At 40.7% G+C, this 17,078-nt stretch overlaps 1 protein-coding gene across 2 annotated transcripts in view; it reads left to right on the top strand.

Annotated features, from left to right (window-relative positions):
- Window positions 1-17,078, top strand: part of CDYL (chromodomain protein, Y-like) — a 239,527-nt gene that overhangs the window by 103,146 nt on the left and 119,303 nt on the right. The window contains exons 4-6 of one of the 2 annotated variants that reach the window (XM_011984585.1): window positions 285-310; window positions 4,441-4,471; window positions 9,892-9,895. In XM_011984585.1, coding sequence (XP_011839975.1) covers window positions 285-310; window positions 4,441-4,471; window positions 9,892-9,895 — 61 coding nt within the window. Of the gene's footprint in view, window positions 1-284; window positions 311-4,440; window positions 4,472-9,891; window positions 9,896-14,430; window positions 14,507-17,078 lie in introns of those variants that run through there. The other variant, XM_011984586.1, reaches the window with a different exon arrangement.

Below are 17,078 nucleotides of genomic sequence, written 5' to 3' on the forward strand. Positions count from 1 at the left end.
TCTCTCTCTTTCTTTCCCTTCCTTCCTTCCTCCCTCCCTCCCTCCCTCCCTTCCTTCCTTCCTTCCTCTCTTTCTAATGGAATCTCACTCTGTCACCAAGGCTGGAGCTCACAGTAGCATAGTCTCGGCTCACTGCAACCTCTGCCTCCCAGGCTCAGGCAATCCTTCCACCTCAGCCTCCTGAGTTGCTGGGACTACCACCATGCCTAGCTAATTTTTGTATTTTTAGTAGAGACGGGGTTTTTCCATGTTGCCCAGGGTGGTCTTGAACTCCTGAGCTCAAGTGATCCCTCTGTCTCAGCCTCCCAAAGTGCTGGGATTACAGGCATGAGCCACCATGCCCAGCCTATATTTTGATTTCATAGTGAGCAAAAAATTGGTCTGGTTGCATGACTGTAATGGGGAAATGATAATAAGCTGACAACTATGTGTTTTAGCTGAGACAGTATAAAATTGTGTCTAGCATAGATTTGAGGTGGCCTGAGGTTCCAGCCTTGCCCCTCAAGGGACCTGCAATTCTCATATACCCACATTGAACACAGTTAACAGTATTTGTGTCCTGCTCTTTATAAGTCATGAGCATTTCCTGATATCATCACAATGCTTTTAGAAATACAACTAATAAATATGTTGTATCTTGCCTGTTGTATTGTTTTAAAATCTGGTTACTCCTACAGGCCTTGTATTTTTTTGGGATCCCTTTCTTTCGCAGTTGTGGTGTGTGTGACAGAGTGTGTCACCTGTGAGGTGTGGATTCTCCAAAAGAGGCACGGGAGCCAGCTCAGTTCAGCCAGAGCCTTTCTAATGCTCACGCGTTGAATGGTGCGCTCTTTCCTTCAGGCCTTTAATTACAGGTCCACAGTTACAAGTAATACTGTGACCCAACTCTTCAATCACCCTTTCCTTTTTAAGAGAGGATTTGAAAAAAAAAAAAAAAAAAAAAAAAACCAACCATGAAATTCCTGAATCAGAAGCCATGGCTTTTGTCGGAGCCAGCTCCTCACTCCCAGCGGCAGTGCCTGAGTGACCGCCTGAGCCGTTCCCTTACCAGCCACCGCCAGACAGTGCGTTCAAAACTTAGCTCATTTGATAGAAAAGGGTTATCTTTCAATTTGCATTTCTTAGCTCACTAGAAGCTAAGTGATTTGGAAAATTTTGTTAGTGTAAAGTTAATATTTTTATCGTCTTAAACTTTTAAATCTGTAATTGTAAAGTTAGTATTTTTATCATCTTAAACTTTTAAATCTGTAATTTACATATCTGGGCTTTATTTTGCCCAGTGTTGTGTCTTGAGGGCCTAAATCTCATAATCAATCAGCCAACATTTTTGTATTATTTATGACTCACCGTGACTATCAAAGTTCAAACTTCTGTGTGTCCCAGGGTTTGTTTTGGGCTGGTTGCTGCGTCCGAATTAGATGAGTTTGTAATCTCATTGCTTGGGACAAAACATCCTCTAAAGCAACTTCGAAATACCATCTGAAAAGATTTTAAAACGTTTAGGCATTCATTGGTAATTCTCGTTTTATGGCTACAACTAAAGTTATATTTTGTCAGCCTTTAAATGCTTAAGATAGTAGCTAACTATTTACATGTAATATGGAAAAGAGGCCAGGCACAGTGGCTTACGCCTGTAATCCCAGCACTTTGGGAGGCTGAGGTGGGCAGATTGCTGGAGTCCAGGGTTCAAGACCAGCCTGGGCAATATGGCAATACCCCGTCTCTACAAAAAATACAAAAATTAGCTGGGCACGGTGGCACACACCTGTAGTCCTAGCTACTCGGGAGGCTGAAATGGGAGGATCACTTGAGCCTGGTGGTTGAGGCTGCAGTGGGTGGAGATTGTGCCACTGCATTCTAGCCTGGGTGATAGAGTGAGCCCCTGTCTCAAAAAATAAAATAAAATAAATAAAACAGAAAACACCAAGAAGGGGAGTGTGGGCAGTATAAATGGTGTCGATATTGTTAAACCTTTCTAAGAAAGACTGTTTGTTTCTATGAAAGGGAGATTTTCTAAGCCTTTTGAAGGCATGTTTGATACCCCCCCGTGTTAACGCTGTGTGATGTATGTACAGTGGACAGCTGAATTAGTCGGCAGTCTTTGCCCTTTGTTGATTATATGGACCGTGGAGGTGTTATGAATTTCTTCAATGTGAGTCTGAGGTTGGAGATGTATTCAGTAGATGCATAGTTTATTGACTTTTGGGACACAATTTGATTGTCTTCCATGAGCAAACGGACATTTCTCTTGTGGGTCCCTTGTTTTCCTACTCATGTTATGCTTATCATGCTTTGTCTGGGCATTTTTATCACCAAATTAATTTTCCTTCTTCAGGAGGGAGGCACAGTTGTATCATAGTAAAGACGCTAAATGGGTAAGGTGTGAAAGCTGACTCTGATCACAATTGCTTAGCATTTAAACTGTGGATGTAAAAATCATGTTAACTTGAGTGTAACTGTATTACGAGGTGACTGAAGACAGAGGCACAAGGGCTTAATTTTTCAGTTACTTTTTCTTTTTCCAGGGATCGATCCCCTCCTGCCTTTAAGACCACAGGTCTGTTGTGAAAGTTAATGCAGGTGCGGTGTCCCTGCTCTCCTCTCTGTAGGTCCTTGTGAATTGAGAGTGCTTCCCTGTACCCCACAGAGAGGAGCACTGGGAGTCTGAGTATTGTCCAGAAATCCAACTGTTTTTATACCTTGATAATGGAAATGCTACCTGGCTCTTTTTCTTTTTAGGTTCTCTTTCTCTCTCTCTCTCTCTCTCTCTCTCTCTCTCTCTCTCTCTCTGTGTAGCTCTTCAACAGTTTTTCATTTTTTGTGAATAGGGATGTTACTTATGTGCATTGGATTTAATGCTTTTATTATAAATCATTAAAATCTCACTTGTATGTTGAGACTTGGGGATACTTTATTTGTACTGAATTCGTAGAAGTAAGGAATTACTACTTATGCGTGTCAGTCATTGGTTCTCAAGCTTCCTTTGTTAAGATGTTCCCAGTCCCTCATTAGACAGGTGGCTGAGGGGTTTGCCCAGACTTAAAAATTTGACATGTCTACCAGATAGTGGTGACTTCTGCCCTTTTTCTTTCTGGTCTGTTGTCAACCTTCACGTGTTGGGAACTTGCGGTGTTTGGGGTCCAGCTCATTGTTTTACAGGTCTCATCATGACAACATCTTGAGGCTCAAGTATCTGCAGTTTTGTAGTTAAGAACTTCAGGTCAGAGAGGTTACTCGTGATGCCATCTTCCTTGATCTCTGCTTATTTCTCCTCTGATCTCATAATCTGATATCAGGTGTTTATGACAGTGGTTTTCAGAGGGGGAGGTAGATCAGATTCACCCCCAAGGGACATTTGGCAATGTCTGGAGACATTTTGTGATGGTCATGGCCAGGTCGGGTGAGGGGCTGTGCTCCTGGCATCTTGTGGGTAGAGGCCAGGGATTCTGCTGAACATCCTGCCGTGCGTAGGGATGACTCCACAACCGAGAGTTATCTGGCCCCAAATGCCAGCAGTGCTGAAGGGGAGAAACCCTGTATTACGGGAATGGACCAGATGGTGGTGGTGGAGTGGAAGGTCTGGTTGTGAATTCAGCAGGACAAGAGTCATTACGGAAGGCTGAGTAGGCAGGGAAACGAGGAGAGGGGCCGTCCTAGGCCAGTGGTGGGGAATGCAGGCTGATTCCTAATCCATCTCCCTCTGTGTGCCCTCTGGTGATTCATCCTGTGGCCACACAGATGCACAGAGAGCTCTTAGAGCCACACATGCCAGCACAGAGATCTAGATTTTCTCTAAAAGTGCATAAATGCACCCAACAGGTCGATTTTGAAGTGTGGTTTTTCAGCAGTTGTAGCATTTCCCGGTTATTTCAGGGCTCTGAACACACCTCTGTGACTTGAAAGTGACTGTGAAAAGTACCCAATTTACCCTGTGGTGAGACAAAAGATGTTAAAGACAGTTTCCCTGGTGTCTGGCTGTAAAGCTGGGCTTTTCTCCCTCCTCACAGCAAGTTTTACATATCAGGTTCAACATTCTGAACCCAGCCTGTACCATGGGAAAGAGATGGGTTCCTCTGAGGGTTGGATTCTGCTGTTTTCCTCTCTCGCTCTCTGGCAGCATCAGGCCTTTTGGGGTCGTGAGGTTTGGCTCTTGGACCTTCGGGAGGCATCCCAGTGAGGGAATCGAGGGACTTTGATCTTCACCACAGCCCTCTCACTAGTGGATGTTATGTTCTCCCCCACCAGATTGTATTTAAGAAGAGGCTACATAGACAGGAAAACTTTGAGGAGCTATATGAAGAAAAACAGGACCAAATTAAACCAGTTCCCTTGTGAGTGCGCTGGGAAGTGATTGGAAGTGATGCCCACAAGATGACTGAGATAACTTAATTGCAGGTATGGAAACAGTCCTGCAAAACGCCTGTGAAAATGGAAGTATAGTGGACAGTAAGGCAGAGCGGCCGCCTGCAGTGTGCGGAAACACGGGAATCATGAGACATCTTGAAATCTGTAAAACATCCACAGGCCTTGCCTCACATCCGGAATGTGACATCCACAACCAGAACTGTCTTACATCTTTTTTTTTTTGGAGACGGAGTCTGCTCTGTCGCCCAGGCTGGAGTGCAGTGGCTCACTGCAAGCTCCGCCTCCCGGGTTTATGCCATTCTTCAGCCTCAGCCTCTCGAATAGCTGGGACTACAGGCGCCCGCCACCTCGCCTGGCTAGCTTTTTGTATCTTTTAGTGGAGACGGGGTTTCACCGTGTTAGCCCGTGTTAGGATGGTCTCGATCTGCTGACCTCGTGATCCGCCCGTCTCAGCCTCCCAAAGTGCTGGGATTACAGGCTTGAGCCACCGCGCCCGGCCCGCCAGAACTGTCTTACATCTTACTCAGTTCTTGGCCCAGAATAGGTTTCAGTATTAATAGCAGTGGGAGCCATCTTTAACTTTTCTAACCTGGCTTTTGATTGTATTCATCTTATTAATGATGTCATGTAGAATCTCATTTTACCTTTATCATTATTCTTTTCTTTCTTGCCTTTTCATCTTTGTGGTTCTAGTGCCTTTATGGTCCAAGTGCAAGTTGAGGTATACAAAATGTAAATCTTAAGACAACAGCTCTGTCAAGAAAAAAGCAAAACAAAATGTACATCAGAGGAGAGGTGATTATCATGGTCATGTGGGATATATATATTTACGTATTTTTTGAGTTGGAGTCTCACTCTGTCTCCCAGGCTGGAGTGCAGTGGTATGATCTCGGCTTACTGCAACCTCTACCTCCTGGGTTCAAGTGATTCTCCTGCCTCAGCCACCCCACGCCCAGTGGGTCATATGGGAATTCTTTATATAAAAGCATTCCTTGTGGCCCAGTGTAGTGGCTTATACCTGTAATCCCAGCACTTTGGGAGGCCGAGGCTGGCAGTTCACGAGGTCAGGAGTTTGAGATCATCCTGGTCAACATGGTGAAACCCCATCTCTACTAATAATACAAAAATTAGTTGGGCATGGTGGCGTGCACCTGTAATCCCAGCTATTCAGGGGGCTGAGGCATGAGAATCACTTGAACAACCCGGGAGGCGGAGGTTGCAGTGTACTGAGATCACACCACTGTACTCCAGCCCGAGCTATAGAGCAAGACTCTGTGTCGCGGGGCGGGGGGAGGGGGAGCAATCCTTGGGTTTCCATGTGTTCCTAATATTTGTGGCTTACCAAATTTAAAGCATGCTCCTTTCAGAGTACATAGATTAAAATATGCACCTACATTGTTTGAGGTAATTGTAGCCATATAATAATTTTCCAAATTTTAGTTGTTCTTGGTGGTTGTTGCAATAACGTATGTACCAGCCAAATGGTTACTTTTTGTCTTTAAATAAATCAGCTTTTTATTTATCTATTTTTTTGAGAGAGGGTCTTGCTCTGTCACCCAGGCTGGAGTGCAGTGATGTAAATGGCTCACTACAACCTTGACCTCCCGGGCTCAAACGATCCTCCCAGCTCAGCTTCCTGAGTAGCTGAGTAGCTAGGACTACAGGTGCACACCACAATGGCTGGCTCATTTTTTTCTTTCTTTTTTTCTTCTGTAGAGATAGGGTTGGTGGGGGGCATCTCACTATGTCACCCAGGGTGGTCTTGAACTCCTGGGCTCAGGTGATTCACCCACCTCAGCCTCCCAAAGTGTTGGGATTATAGATGTGAGCCACTGTGCCTGGCCAAATCAGCTTCTTAACAACCTTTTCTTTTAAAAGTAAATATTATTATCGCCATAAATGGAATATCATTCAGCTTAAATAGAGATATAAAAAGCATTAACGAAGCTACAGAGTTAATCTGGGGGGAAAATCAATGCTATCATTCATCTGTCAATAGTTTTGGAATAACCAGCCTGAGAGCCAATTCACTTGTGTACACTTGTAAGGTACAAAAGCTGTTTTACCATTTTCTTTATTTTGGTTGAATACCAAGAATTTCTAATACCGGCGATGAAAGCGACTTGGGTCTCCAGGAGCCACCAGAAGCCATTCTCTGGAATCTCTCTGAATGCGTCAAAGTATGTGGGTAGAATCCAGACAGTGAGATAAGAGGGCCCTTTGCCACTCATTGCTGCCATCTAGTATGGAAAATGAAACCCTATTTCATGTGTTTTCGGCTCTCTTCATAATGTGCAAAATATTTTCAGTGAGTTTTCAGATTAATATTTGTCTCAGTTATGTAGACAACAACAAAAATGTCCTGAATTTTGTTATTCAAATGTGACCCCACAGCTCTGCTTCTGTGCTCACAAGGGAGTTTCTCTCTTCTTGCATGCCCAGTACCACCTTGTAAGGATAAATTCAGGTGCTTTAAATGAAAAATACCTTAGCAGAATACACGGATTCCTGAAGCCTGCCCAATTCCTTCTATGCTCTGACGTGGACATGGTTGTGCATTGTCGTAAGAAGTCAACACCACCTATCTCTAAAGAAAGCAGAGGGGAAAAGTGCAGGATTCAGCAGCTTTTCTTAACAAATTTTAACATTTTGAGTTTGCTTCCATGTATAAACAAGGAGTAGATAAGCTTATTTTAGCATTTTAGCAAAAACATTGTGGTAATTTAGTATATTTCTGTGACGACATTTACCTTTAAGACTCTTTTTAATTACCTAATTGATCTCATCCATGATGGGTTCAACACAAAGAACAAATATTCAGAGAAGGGTCCCAATTCCTTTTCCGAATTATGTGTGCTTATACAGAACATACTTACTAAAATATTGCTGGCTTCTGGGGTGACTTTTGGTCTGTCACTGGTAAGAGTGCATAGATACACCTGGAAAGTCATTGTTCAGAAATCTTGATTGGCATTCATGCATGCTTTCCATACTATCTGCAGTCCTTTTCTCTTGTGATAAAATATATATGTAACCTAACATTTGCCATTATAACCATTTTAAGTGTACAATTTCCTGACGTTAATCACAATGCTGTATTTGTATCTCCAAAACTTTTAAATTCCCCCAAACAGAAACTTTGTAACTGGTAAAAATATATGTAACATAACATTTGCCATTATAACAATTTTAAGTGTACAATTCCATGACATTAATCACAATGTTATATTTGTATTTGTATTTTGTCTCTCCAAAACTTTTTAATTCCCCCAAACAGAAGCTCTGTAACTATTATGTAAAAAACTCCCCATTCTCTTCCCCCAGTCCCTGGACATCTCTATTCTACTTTCTGCCTCAATGAATTTGCCTATTCTAGATATATGATGTAAGGGAGATCTTACAGTATGTGTCCTTTTTGTGTCTGGCTTCCTTCACTTAGCATAGTTTGTCAAGGTTCATCCGTATTTCAGCATGTATCAGAACTTTATTCCTGTTTATGGCTGAATAATTCTCTTACATAGACACACCACATTTTATGTATCCATTCATCTTAGTGGACACATGGGTTGTTTCCGTATTTTGACTACTGTGAATAATGCCGCAATGTACCTTGATACTCAAGTATATAATTGAGTCCCTGTTTTCAGGTATTTGGTATATATGTCTAGGAGTGGGTCCTGTGGGTCACATGGTGGATCATTGTTGGGTCATATGGTAATTTGATGTTTAACTTTTTGAGGAGCTGCCAAACTATTTTACACAGTGGCCACACCATTTTACATTTCCACCAGCAGCACTCGTCAGCACTTATTTTCCATTTTTAAAAGTACAGTCATCCTCATAGATTTAAAGTAGTATTTCATTGTGATTTTCATTTGTGTTTTCCTAATGAGTACCATGAGCATCACTTGATGTGCTTATTAGCTATTTGTATATCTTCTTTGGAGAAATGTCTAGTCCTTTGCCCATTTTTCATTGGGTTGTCGTTGTTGAGTTTTGTTGAGTTCTTTGTGTATTCTGGTTATTAAGCCCTTACCAGATATGATTTGCAAATATTTTTATGTTGTCTTTTCACTTGCTTGATAATGTCCTTTGAAACACACAAGTTTTTAATTGGTTAAAGTTCAGTTTACCTATTTTTTTTTTCTTTTTTCTGTTCATCTTTTGGGTGACATATCCAACTTTTTCATTTTCGAGATTCTTTTGACTTTCTGGGACCTTTTGCAAATCCATATGAATTTGACTACAAGCCTTTCTGGTTCTGCAAAAAAGACTGTTGGAATTTTTTTTTTTTTTTTTAAACAGAGTCTCATTCTGTTGCCCAGGCTGGAGTGCAGTGGCATGACCTCGGCTCAGTGCAACCTCCGCCTCCTGGGTTCAAGTGATTTTTGTGCTTCAGCTTCCCGAGTAGCTGGGATTACAGGCGCCTGCCACCACACCCAGCTAATTTTTGCATTTTTATTAGAGACAGGGTTTCACCATGTTGGTCAGGCTGTTCTCGAACTCCTGACCTCAGGTGATCCACCAGCCTCGGTCTCCCAAAGTGCTGGGATTTCAGGCGTGAGCCTCCATGCTCGGCCAGCTGTTGGAATTTTGATAGGGATTGCATGAACCTGTAGATCACTTTTGGTTAGTATACATTGCTAGTGTGTAGAAACACTCTGATTTTTATGTGTTATCCTGCAACTTTGCTGAATTTATTAGCTCTAGTAACATTCCTGTGGATTCTTTGGGATTTTCTATATATAGGATTATGTCCTATATATAGAAGTGTGAATGAATAGTGATAGTTTTACTTCTTTCCGATTTGGATGCCTTTTGTTTTTTGTCTAATTACTCAGACTATAACTTCCAGTACCATGTTGAACAGCAGTGGTGAAAGCAGTCGTCCTTATCTTGTTGCTGGAAGCTTCAGTCTATCACACTTGAGTGTATTAGCTGTGAGTTTTTCGTAAATGTCCTTATCATGTTGAGGAAGTTCTCTTCTATTCCCAGTGTGTTGAATGTTTTAATCATGAGTTAGATTTTATCAGTGCCTTTTCTGCATTGATTGAGATGATCCTGTGGTTTTCCTTTCTTTGATTTTTCTAATGCAATATATTGATTAATTTTCTCATATTAAACCACCCTTGCATTCCTGGGATAAATCCCTTTTGGTTATAATCCTTTTAGAATTCTGTTAGATTTGGTTTGCTCTAACAGGCAATCCTCATTATTCATGGATTTCATATTTGCCTATTTGTAAAATTTATTTGTAACCTGAGAATTAATAATGCAATGGTTTCATGGTCATTTGTACATACACTTAGAATGGCAAAAAAAAAAAAAAAAAAGTGAGAGTCACCTGACACATACCTTCCTAGCTGAGATTGCCCGTAACAACACACTGTCTTGTTTGAGCTGTGAGACCACCATAGGGTGTAAGTGATAGTGGGTAGTGCATTGTAGTACCAAAATCTGTGGCCTCAGAGCCACTTGAAGTGGTTTAAATCTCAACTCTGGCACCTGTTAGTGAGATGGTCTCAGGCAAGTCACTTAACATTTTTGAGTTTCATTTCTCCATTCTGTAAAATAGAATCAGCTAGGATCAGTTATTTGTAGGATTATAATGTATGTGAGATATGTGTGTGTATATTTACCTTATGAGCGGTGGTTTACTATCCACTGACTCAGTGGTCCTCACCTTAATTTTAATTTTAGTTATTTGTGTCTTTTCTTTTTTTTCCCCTCTGTCAGTTCAGCTCATGGTTTCTCAATTTTTATTGAGTTTTTCAAATAACCAACTCTTAATCTCATTGATTTTTCTTTTCTTCTATTCTCTATTTATCTTCACTGTAATCTTCATTATTTTCATCCTTCTAGTACCTTTGGGTTTACTTTGTTCTTCTTTTTCTAGCTTCTTAAGGTGTAAAGTCAGGCTGCTGATATGAGATCTTTTTTTCTTTTTTAATGTAACCTTTACATCTGTAAGCTTTCCTCTGAGCACTGCCTTCACTGCATTGCATACTTTTTCTGTGTTGTGATTTTCTTTTCATGTGTCCCTAAGTGTCTTCTACTTTCCCTTGTGATTTCTTTTTTGACCCCTGGTTGCTGAAGGAGGGTGTTGTTTTAATTTCCACATATTTGTGAATTTTCCCATTTTTCTTTTGGTGTTAATTTCTAGCTTCATTCCACAAGATAACTTTGTAAGATTTCAATTTCTTAAAATGTGAGACTTGTTATGAGGTCTGACATGTGGTCTGTTCTGGAAAATGATTCCTGTGCACTTAAGAAGGTATATTCTGCTGTCTGGTGAAGTGTTAGGTCTAGTTGGTTTATAGTGTTGTGTAAGTCCTCTGTTTCCTGATTGATCTTCCAGATATACTGTCCTATACTGAAAGTGCAGTGTATTGAATTATCCAGCTATTATTGTAAAGCTATGTTTTCCCCTTCAACTTTGTCAATATTTGCTTCATGTATTTTGGAGCCCTGTTTGGTGCTTATATGTTTATAATTGTTATATTTTCTTGTTGAACTGGCTTTTATATTGCCATCCTTTGTGTCTTGTTACAGTTTTTGACTTAAAATGCATTTTGTCTGATATTAGTGTAGCCACCTCCAGCTCTCTCTTGCTTACTATTTACATTTAATATATTTTTTAATCATTTCCCTTTCAATCTTTTTGTTTTTGAATCTTGAGTTTCTAGTAGAGAACATATAGTTATATAATGTTTTTATATCCATTCTGCCAATCTCTGCCTTCTGCCAGAAAAGTTTAATTTACATTTAAAGTTACTACTGACAAGCACTTCTTCCATGTTGTTGTTTGTTTTCTGCCTTATACTTTTGTTCCTCATTGCCTTGATTACCACCTTATGTGATTAGTTGATCTTTTTTCTTTTTAATAATGGATTGTTTGGATTCCCTTCTCATTTCCTTTTGAATATATAGCTTTTTGATATTTTCTTTGCGGTTATCATGGGAATTATATGTAACATCCATTATTGATAATAATGTTGTTTAAATCAATATCAGCTTCAATAGCATACAAATGTCTGTCTCTATACAGCTCCATCTGCTCCCTTTATGTTCTTACAAAGTACATATTTTATGCATTGTGTGCCCAGTAACGTGGATTGATAATTATTTTTCATGCATTTGTCCTTTTTTTTCTTCTTTGAGACAGAGTCTCACTCTGTCACCCAGGCTGGAGTGCAGTGGCGTGATCTTGGCTCACTGAAACCTCTGCTTCCCAGGCTCAAGTGATCTCCTGCCTCAGCCTTCTGAGTAGCTGGGATTACAGGCGTGTGCCACCACACCTACCTAATTTTTGTATTTTTAGTAGAGACGGGGTTTCACCATGTTAACTAGGCTGATCTCAAACTCCTGACCAGCGAGTCAAGTGATCCACCCACCTCGGCCTCCCCAAGTGTGGGAACTACAGGCATGAGCCATCACACCCAGCCTGTGTATTTCTCTTAAGTCATGTGTGAAAGAAAAAGTACATTCACAATCCCTAAATACAGTACTACTAGCTTTTATATTTGCTCATGCATTTACCATTACCTGAGAGATTTCTTTCTTTTTCAACTTTGAGTTACTGTTTAGCATGCTTTCACTTGAAGCATTTCTTTCAGGGCAAGTCTAGTGGTAATGAACTTCCTCAGCTTTTATTTATCTGAGAATGTCTTACTTTCTCCCTCAATTTTGACAGTTAGTTTGCTGGATATAGGACTTTTGTTTAACAGAGGTTTTTTTTTTTTCCTTTCAGCCTTTTTTTTTTTTTTTTTTTTAAGAGATTGCGTCTTGCTTTGTTGCCCAGGCTGGAGTGCAGTGCCATGATATAGCTCACTGTAAGCCTCAAATTCGTAGGCTCAAGTGATCTCCTGCCTCAGCCACCCAAGTAGCTGGGACTCCAGGTGCACACCACCATGCCTGGCTTCAGCATTTTAACTATGTCGTTCCATTGATTTCTGCCTTCCATGGTTGCTGTTGAGAAATCAGCTATTAACCTTATTGAGGATACCTTGTACTTGTCAAGTCACCTCCTGCTGCTTTTAGGATTTTCTTTTTGTCTTTTACTTCCAATAGTTTGATTATGATGTGTCTCAGTGTGGATCTTTTTGAGTTTATGCTGCTTGGAATTCATTGACTTTTGGATAAGTAAATCATGTCTGTCTTCAGATTTAGGAAGCTTTGTCCATTATTTATTTAGATAATAGCTTTGTCCCTTTCTTTTCTACCAAGTCTTCCATAATATTTGTTGGTCTGCATGATGGTGTCCTACTAGCCTCCTAGGCTCTATTCATTTTTCTTTATTTTCTTTACTTTCTACTTTTCAGATTCAATAATCTTAATTGTGCTATCTTCAAGTTCATTGATTCATTTTTTTCTGTTTATTAAAAACTGTTTTTGAACCGCTCTAGTGAATTTTTTTTTATTTCAATTATGTATGTTTCAGCTCCAGAATGTTTGCTTGGTTCCTTTATAAAATTTGTTTCTTTATTTTGTTTATAAATTGTTCTTCTGATTTCCTTCAGTTCTTCATATCTTTCTTTAGCTTTTTGAGCTTATTTAAGACAGTCTGCCTGGGTTTCCTTCTGGCTGATTTCTGTCAATTATTTTATTCTTTTGAATGAATTGTACTTCCCTGTTTCTTTATATGCTTTGTGGGGTTTCTGTTGTTGTTATTGTTGAAAACTGCACATTTGATATTATGTAATTCTGGAAATCAGATTTTCTTCCTTGTGTTGCTGGGATTTTGTTGTTGTTGTTGAAGGCTAGAGTTGTCTGTTTAGTGACATTTCCACACTATTTCTGTAGAGACTGTATTCCTTATTGTTTGTGGTCACTGAAGCTTTTGTTCCTCAGATTGTGTCCCACTGTGTTTTGGCAGAGATTTCTTTGGAAGTCTTGGAGTTAAGCAAACAAAACAAAACAGAGCACTTCTTCTAGTTTTTGCATTTAACTTTGTGACTCCAGGTTTGCATTGAGCCAGGAGATCAGCCTGAGGTGAAAGCTGAGAAACTTCTCAGGTCTTTCGGAGTGTGTATCTTGCCGTGGGCATGGTTTGTGTATCTTGCTATCTGAGTGTGTATCTTGCCATGGGCATGTGCATGGTTTCTGTCTTTCCCCTTACACCCACATGCTTTAGAATGTCCTGATCTTCCAAAGAAACTCTCCTGCAGCTTTTTTTGGGGACCTGTGGACTTGTTTGTATATCTCAACTTGATCATTTAGCCCAGGTGTTTGTGGGTATTAGTTTATGAACCATTTCCCCACTTTTCTGGCTTAAGGACCCAAGTTCAGGTGTCATGCCATGGTCTTCTAGATAGCCTTCCGTCAGGTTAGAATATCCCTACACAATAATTTGTGAATAAGTTTGGCTGTGCTCCCTGTAAAACCAGGAACCAGGGACTTTCCCACTGGGAATGCAAACCTGTAATTTTGAAGTCAGTAGCTTCTTGATTCAGTGTTCACTTGTCTGCTGCCAATCTTTGACTTACTTTCAGAGTCCTGATAATGTTGGTTGTAACAATAATTGCTGTTTTTTGGAAACGTTTCCGTATGAGAAGTCAGAACTTCCTACTCTACCAAGTCTGCCCCTGTCTGTACATCTGAATGGTTGTGGTGGAAAGTCACTGACAATTTTCAGTGTTGAAGGTGTGCGTAAGCACCATCCCTACATAACTGTGAGTCTGTGTCACAGGGCTTATCACCGCACTACCCGATTAAACAATTGGCGCTGGCTTATGATTCTTCTAATTATATAATAAACAGTGTTAATACATCTAAATATTCATTCTTATGCCATCTAGAAGTCATCTTGTGGACCACTAGGAGGTTGTACATCATGCTTTGGGAAACTATCTTCTGCCATAAGTACAGATCTTGGCTGGAATTGATAGTTTTCCTTGCTCAGCCCCCTGCTATATTCTAGATCAGTCTACCCCATTGTGTAATATGGTCACAGCCACATTTATTGGCGGGCACTCCACAACTCAGGAATAGTTTGTGTTCTGAAGCTTTTTGTTATTTTTAAATTGGTGCTTGATCTGGAAACTTTGAAATTAGTGTTATTCATAAGGCTTAGGTTTCTAAGTCAGCCACAAATGCTACCCAAAACTACATAAAGTAGAAAAAAGTTGCATAGAACCAAAAAGTGAGTTTTAATTATTTATTTTATACATGTGCTTTCAGAATTCCAGCCCCCTACAGGAGTTGGGATTTTAAACCGGTGTGATACGTTTTCTGTTTGCTTCAGTTTACTTTTCATTTTTTACCTTTCCCTTATGAGTTCTGGGAATTGAGACTTCGACTTTCCTTCCAGTGATACCACTTGCCATTGTGCGTCCGTTTGGGAGCATGGCTCTCACCAGCCTCTCCCCTCTCCTGTTTTTGCAGTAAGTACTTTGTCCTTCTAAAGTCCTGTAAAAGAAGGCTCATTAAAGTATTTTTAAAATCTGTTAGCAATGGAGAAAATAATTACAGCCTAATTTCTATGCTCACCACCATGCAACAAGGAAAAATGCAAAGGAAAGGAGGCAGAAAAGAACTGTTTGTATTGAATTTGGGGGCTGTTTCAGGCCTTGGTGTGCTGATCTCTAATGTGGCTGAAAGAAAATGCTGAGACTGAATGCAAGGAAGGGGAGTGAGTACATTTCTGATTCTGGCACCTTGATAGAGATGGTCCTGTCACTTGTAGACAAGGTCTACAATTGGGGGTAGACAAGGTAGACAATTGAGGATACAGAACTTTGATGGAACAAAATAGAATTTTGTTCTATTTGAGTTTCTATGTGAGTGCCCTGGAATGGAGTGATGGGTGTGGGGGTGGGTATGTGTGTCTGCTCCCACCTCTGCTGGGTGGAAGTCTCTCTCATGAGAATGAGGGCAGCAGTGCTGTTCACCTTGTTCACCTGTATATCCCCAGTATCTTGTACAGTGCCTCATTCATTCAGCAGACACTCTCTTGCTGAATGAATGAGAATCCAGATAAGATAGGTCAATCATTGTTAGAGGCACAGACCTGAGTCAGTGGGCGTTACATGTTCAGGGATATGAATTGGCAATTTGTTTTATTTTACTAATTTGCCTCTGTGTATATTCCTCACAGTGTTATAACTTGAGTGACAATATAATTTATCATGTGTTGTATTTATAGACATAAAATAGTTTTATTCAAAAAATTTTTCAAAAGATTCTGAAGTAAATGTCAGTGGATTAAAATAAATGGATCACCTGTACATTACAAAAATTAGTAAATACTCTGTTGTTGTTGTTGTTGTTTGTGGAGACAGAGTCTTGCTCTGTCACCCAGGCTGGAGTGCAGTGGCACGATCTTGGCTCACTGCAACCTCTACCTCCTGGGTTCAAGCGATTCTCCTGCCTCAGCCTCCTGAGTTGTTGGGATTACAGGCGAGTGTTACCACGCCTGGCTAATTTTTGTATTTTTAGTAGAGACAAGATTTCACCATGTTGGTCAGGCTACTCTAGAACTCCTGACCTCATGATCCACCCACCTTGGCCTCCCAAAGTGCTGGGCTTACAGGTGCGTGAGCCACCATGCCTGGCCTCTTTTTTTTCCCTTTGGTTTAAGACAGAGTCTTGCTCTGTCTGTCGCCCAAGCTGGAGTGCAATGGCCTGCACATGGCTCACTGCAGCCTCTGCCTCCCAGGCTCAGGTGATGCCAGTGCCTCAGCCTCTCCAGTATCTAGGACTACAGGCATGCACCAACAAACCCAGCTAATTTTTTTTTGTATTTTTTTTTTCTTTTAAATAGAGATGGGGTTTTGCCATGTTGCCCAGGCTTGTCTGGAACTCCTGGGCTCAAGCGATCCGCTTTCCTCCTCCTTCAGAAGTGCTGAGATTACACTTGTGAGCTATCACACCAGGCTGTAAATATTCTTGATACATTTTTATCATGTGTCTGTTGTGATGCCTTGTGACTGTTTAAAATTTTTTTGCTATGTCTTTTTATTTATTTTTTTATTTTAATAGGTTTTTTGGGAACAGGTGGTGTTTGGTTATATGAATAAGTTCCTTAGTGGTGATTTCTGAGATTTTAGTGCACCCATCACCCGAGCAGTGTACACTGTACCCAATGTGTAGTCTTTTATCCCTCACCCCCCTCCCACCCTTTCTCCCAAGCCTCAAAGTCCATTGTATTATTTTTAGGCCTTTGCATCTTCATAGCTTAGCTGCCACTTACGAGTGAGAACTTATGGTGTTTGGTTTTCTACTCCTGAGTTACTTCACTTAGAATAATGATCTCCCGTTCCATCCAGGTTGCTGCAAGTGCCATTATTTCATTTCTTTTTATGGCTGAGAGTATTCCATGGTATATATACACCACAGTTTCTTCAGTCGTTTGTTGACTGATAGGTATTTGGCTGGTTCCATGTTTTTGCAGATATAAACGTGCGTGCTACTGTCTTTTCATATAATGACTCCTTTTCCTCTGGGAAGATACCCAGTAGTGGGATTGCTGGATCAAATGATAGTTTTAGTTCTTTTTTTTGAGACAGAGTCTCCCTCTGTCACCCAGGCTGGAGTGCAGTGGTGCGACCTCGGCTTACTGCAACTTCTGCCTCCCAGGTTCAAGCAATTTTTTGCTTCAGCCTCCCGAGTAGCTGGGATTACAGGTGCCCGCCACCATACCCTGCTAATTTTTGTATTTTTGGTAGAGACAGGGTTTTGCCATGTTGGCCAGGCTGGTCTTGAACTCCTGGCCT

This window comes from Mandrillus leucophaeus, unplaced genomic scaffold (assembly GCF_000951045.1).
Source record: "Mandrillus leucophaeus isolate KB7577 unplaced genomic scaffold, Mleu.le_1.0 Scaffold27, whole genome shotgun sequence".
NCBI lineage: Eukaryota > Metazoa > Chordata > Mammalia > Primates > Cercopithecidae > Mandrillus > Mandrillus leucophaeus.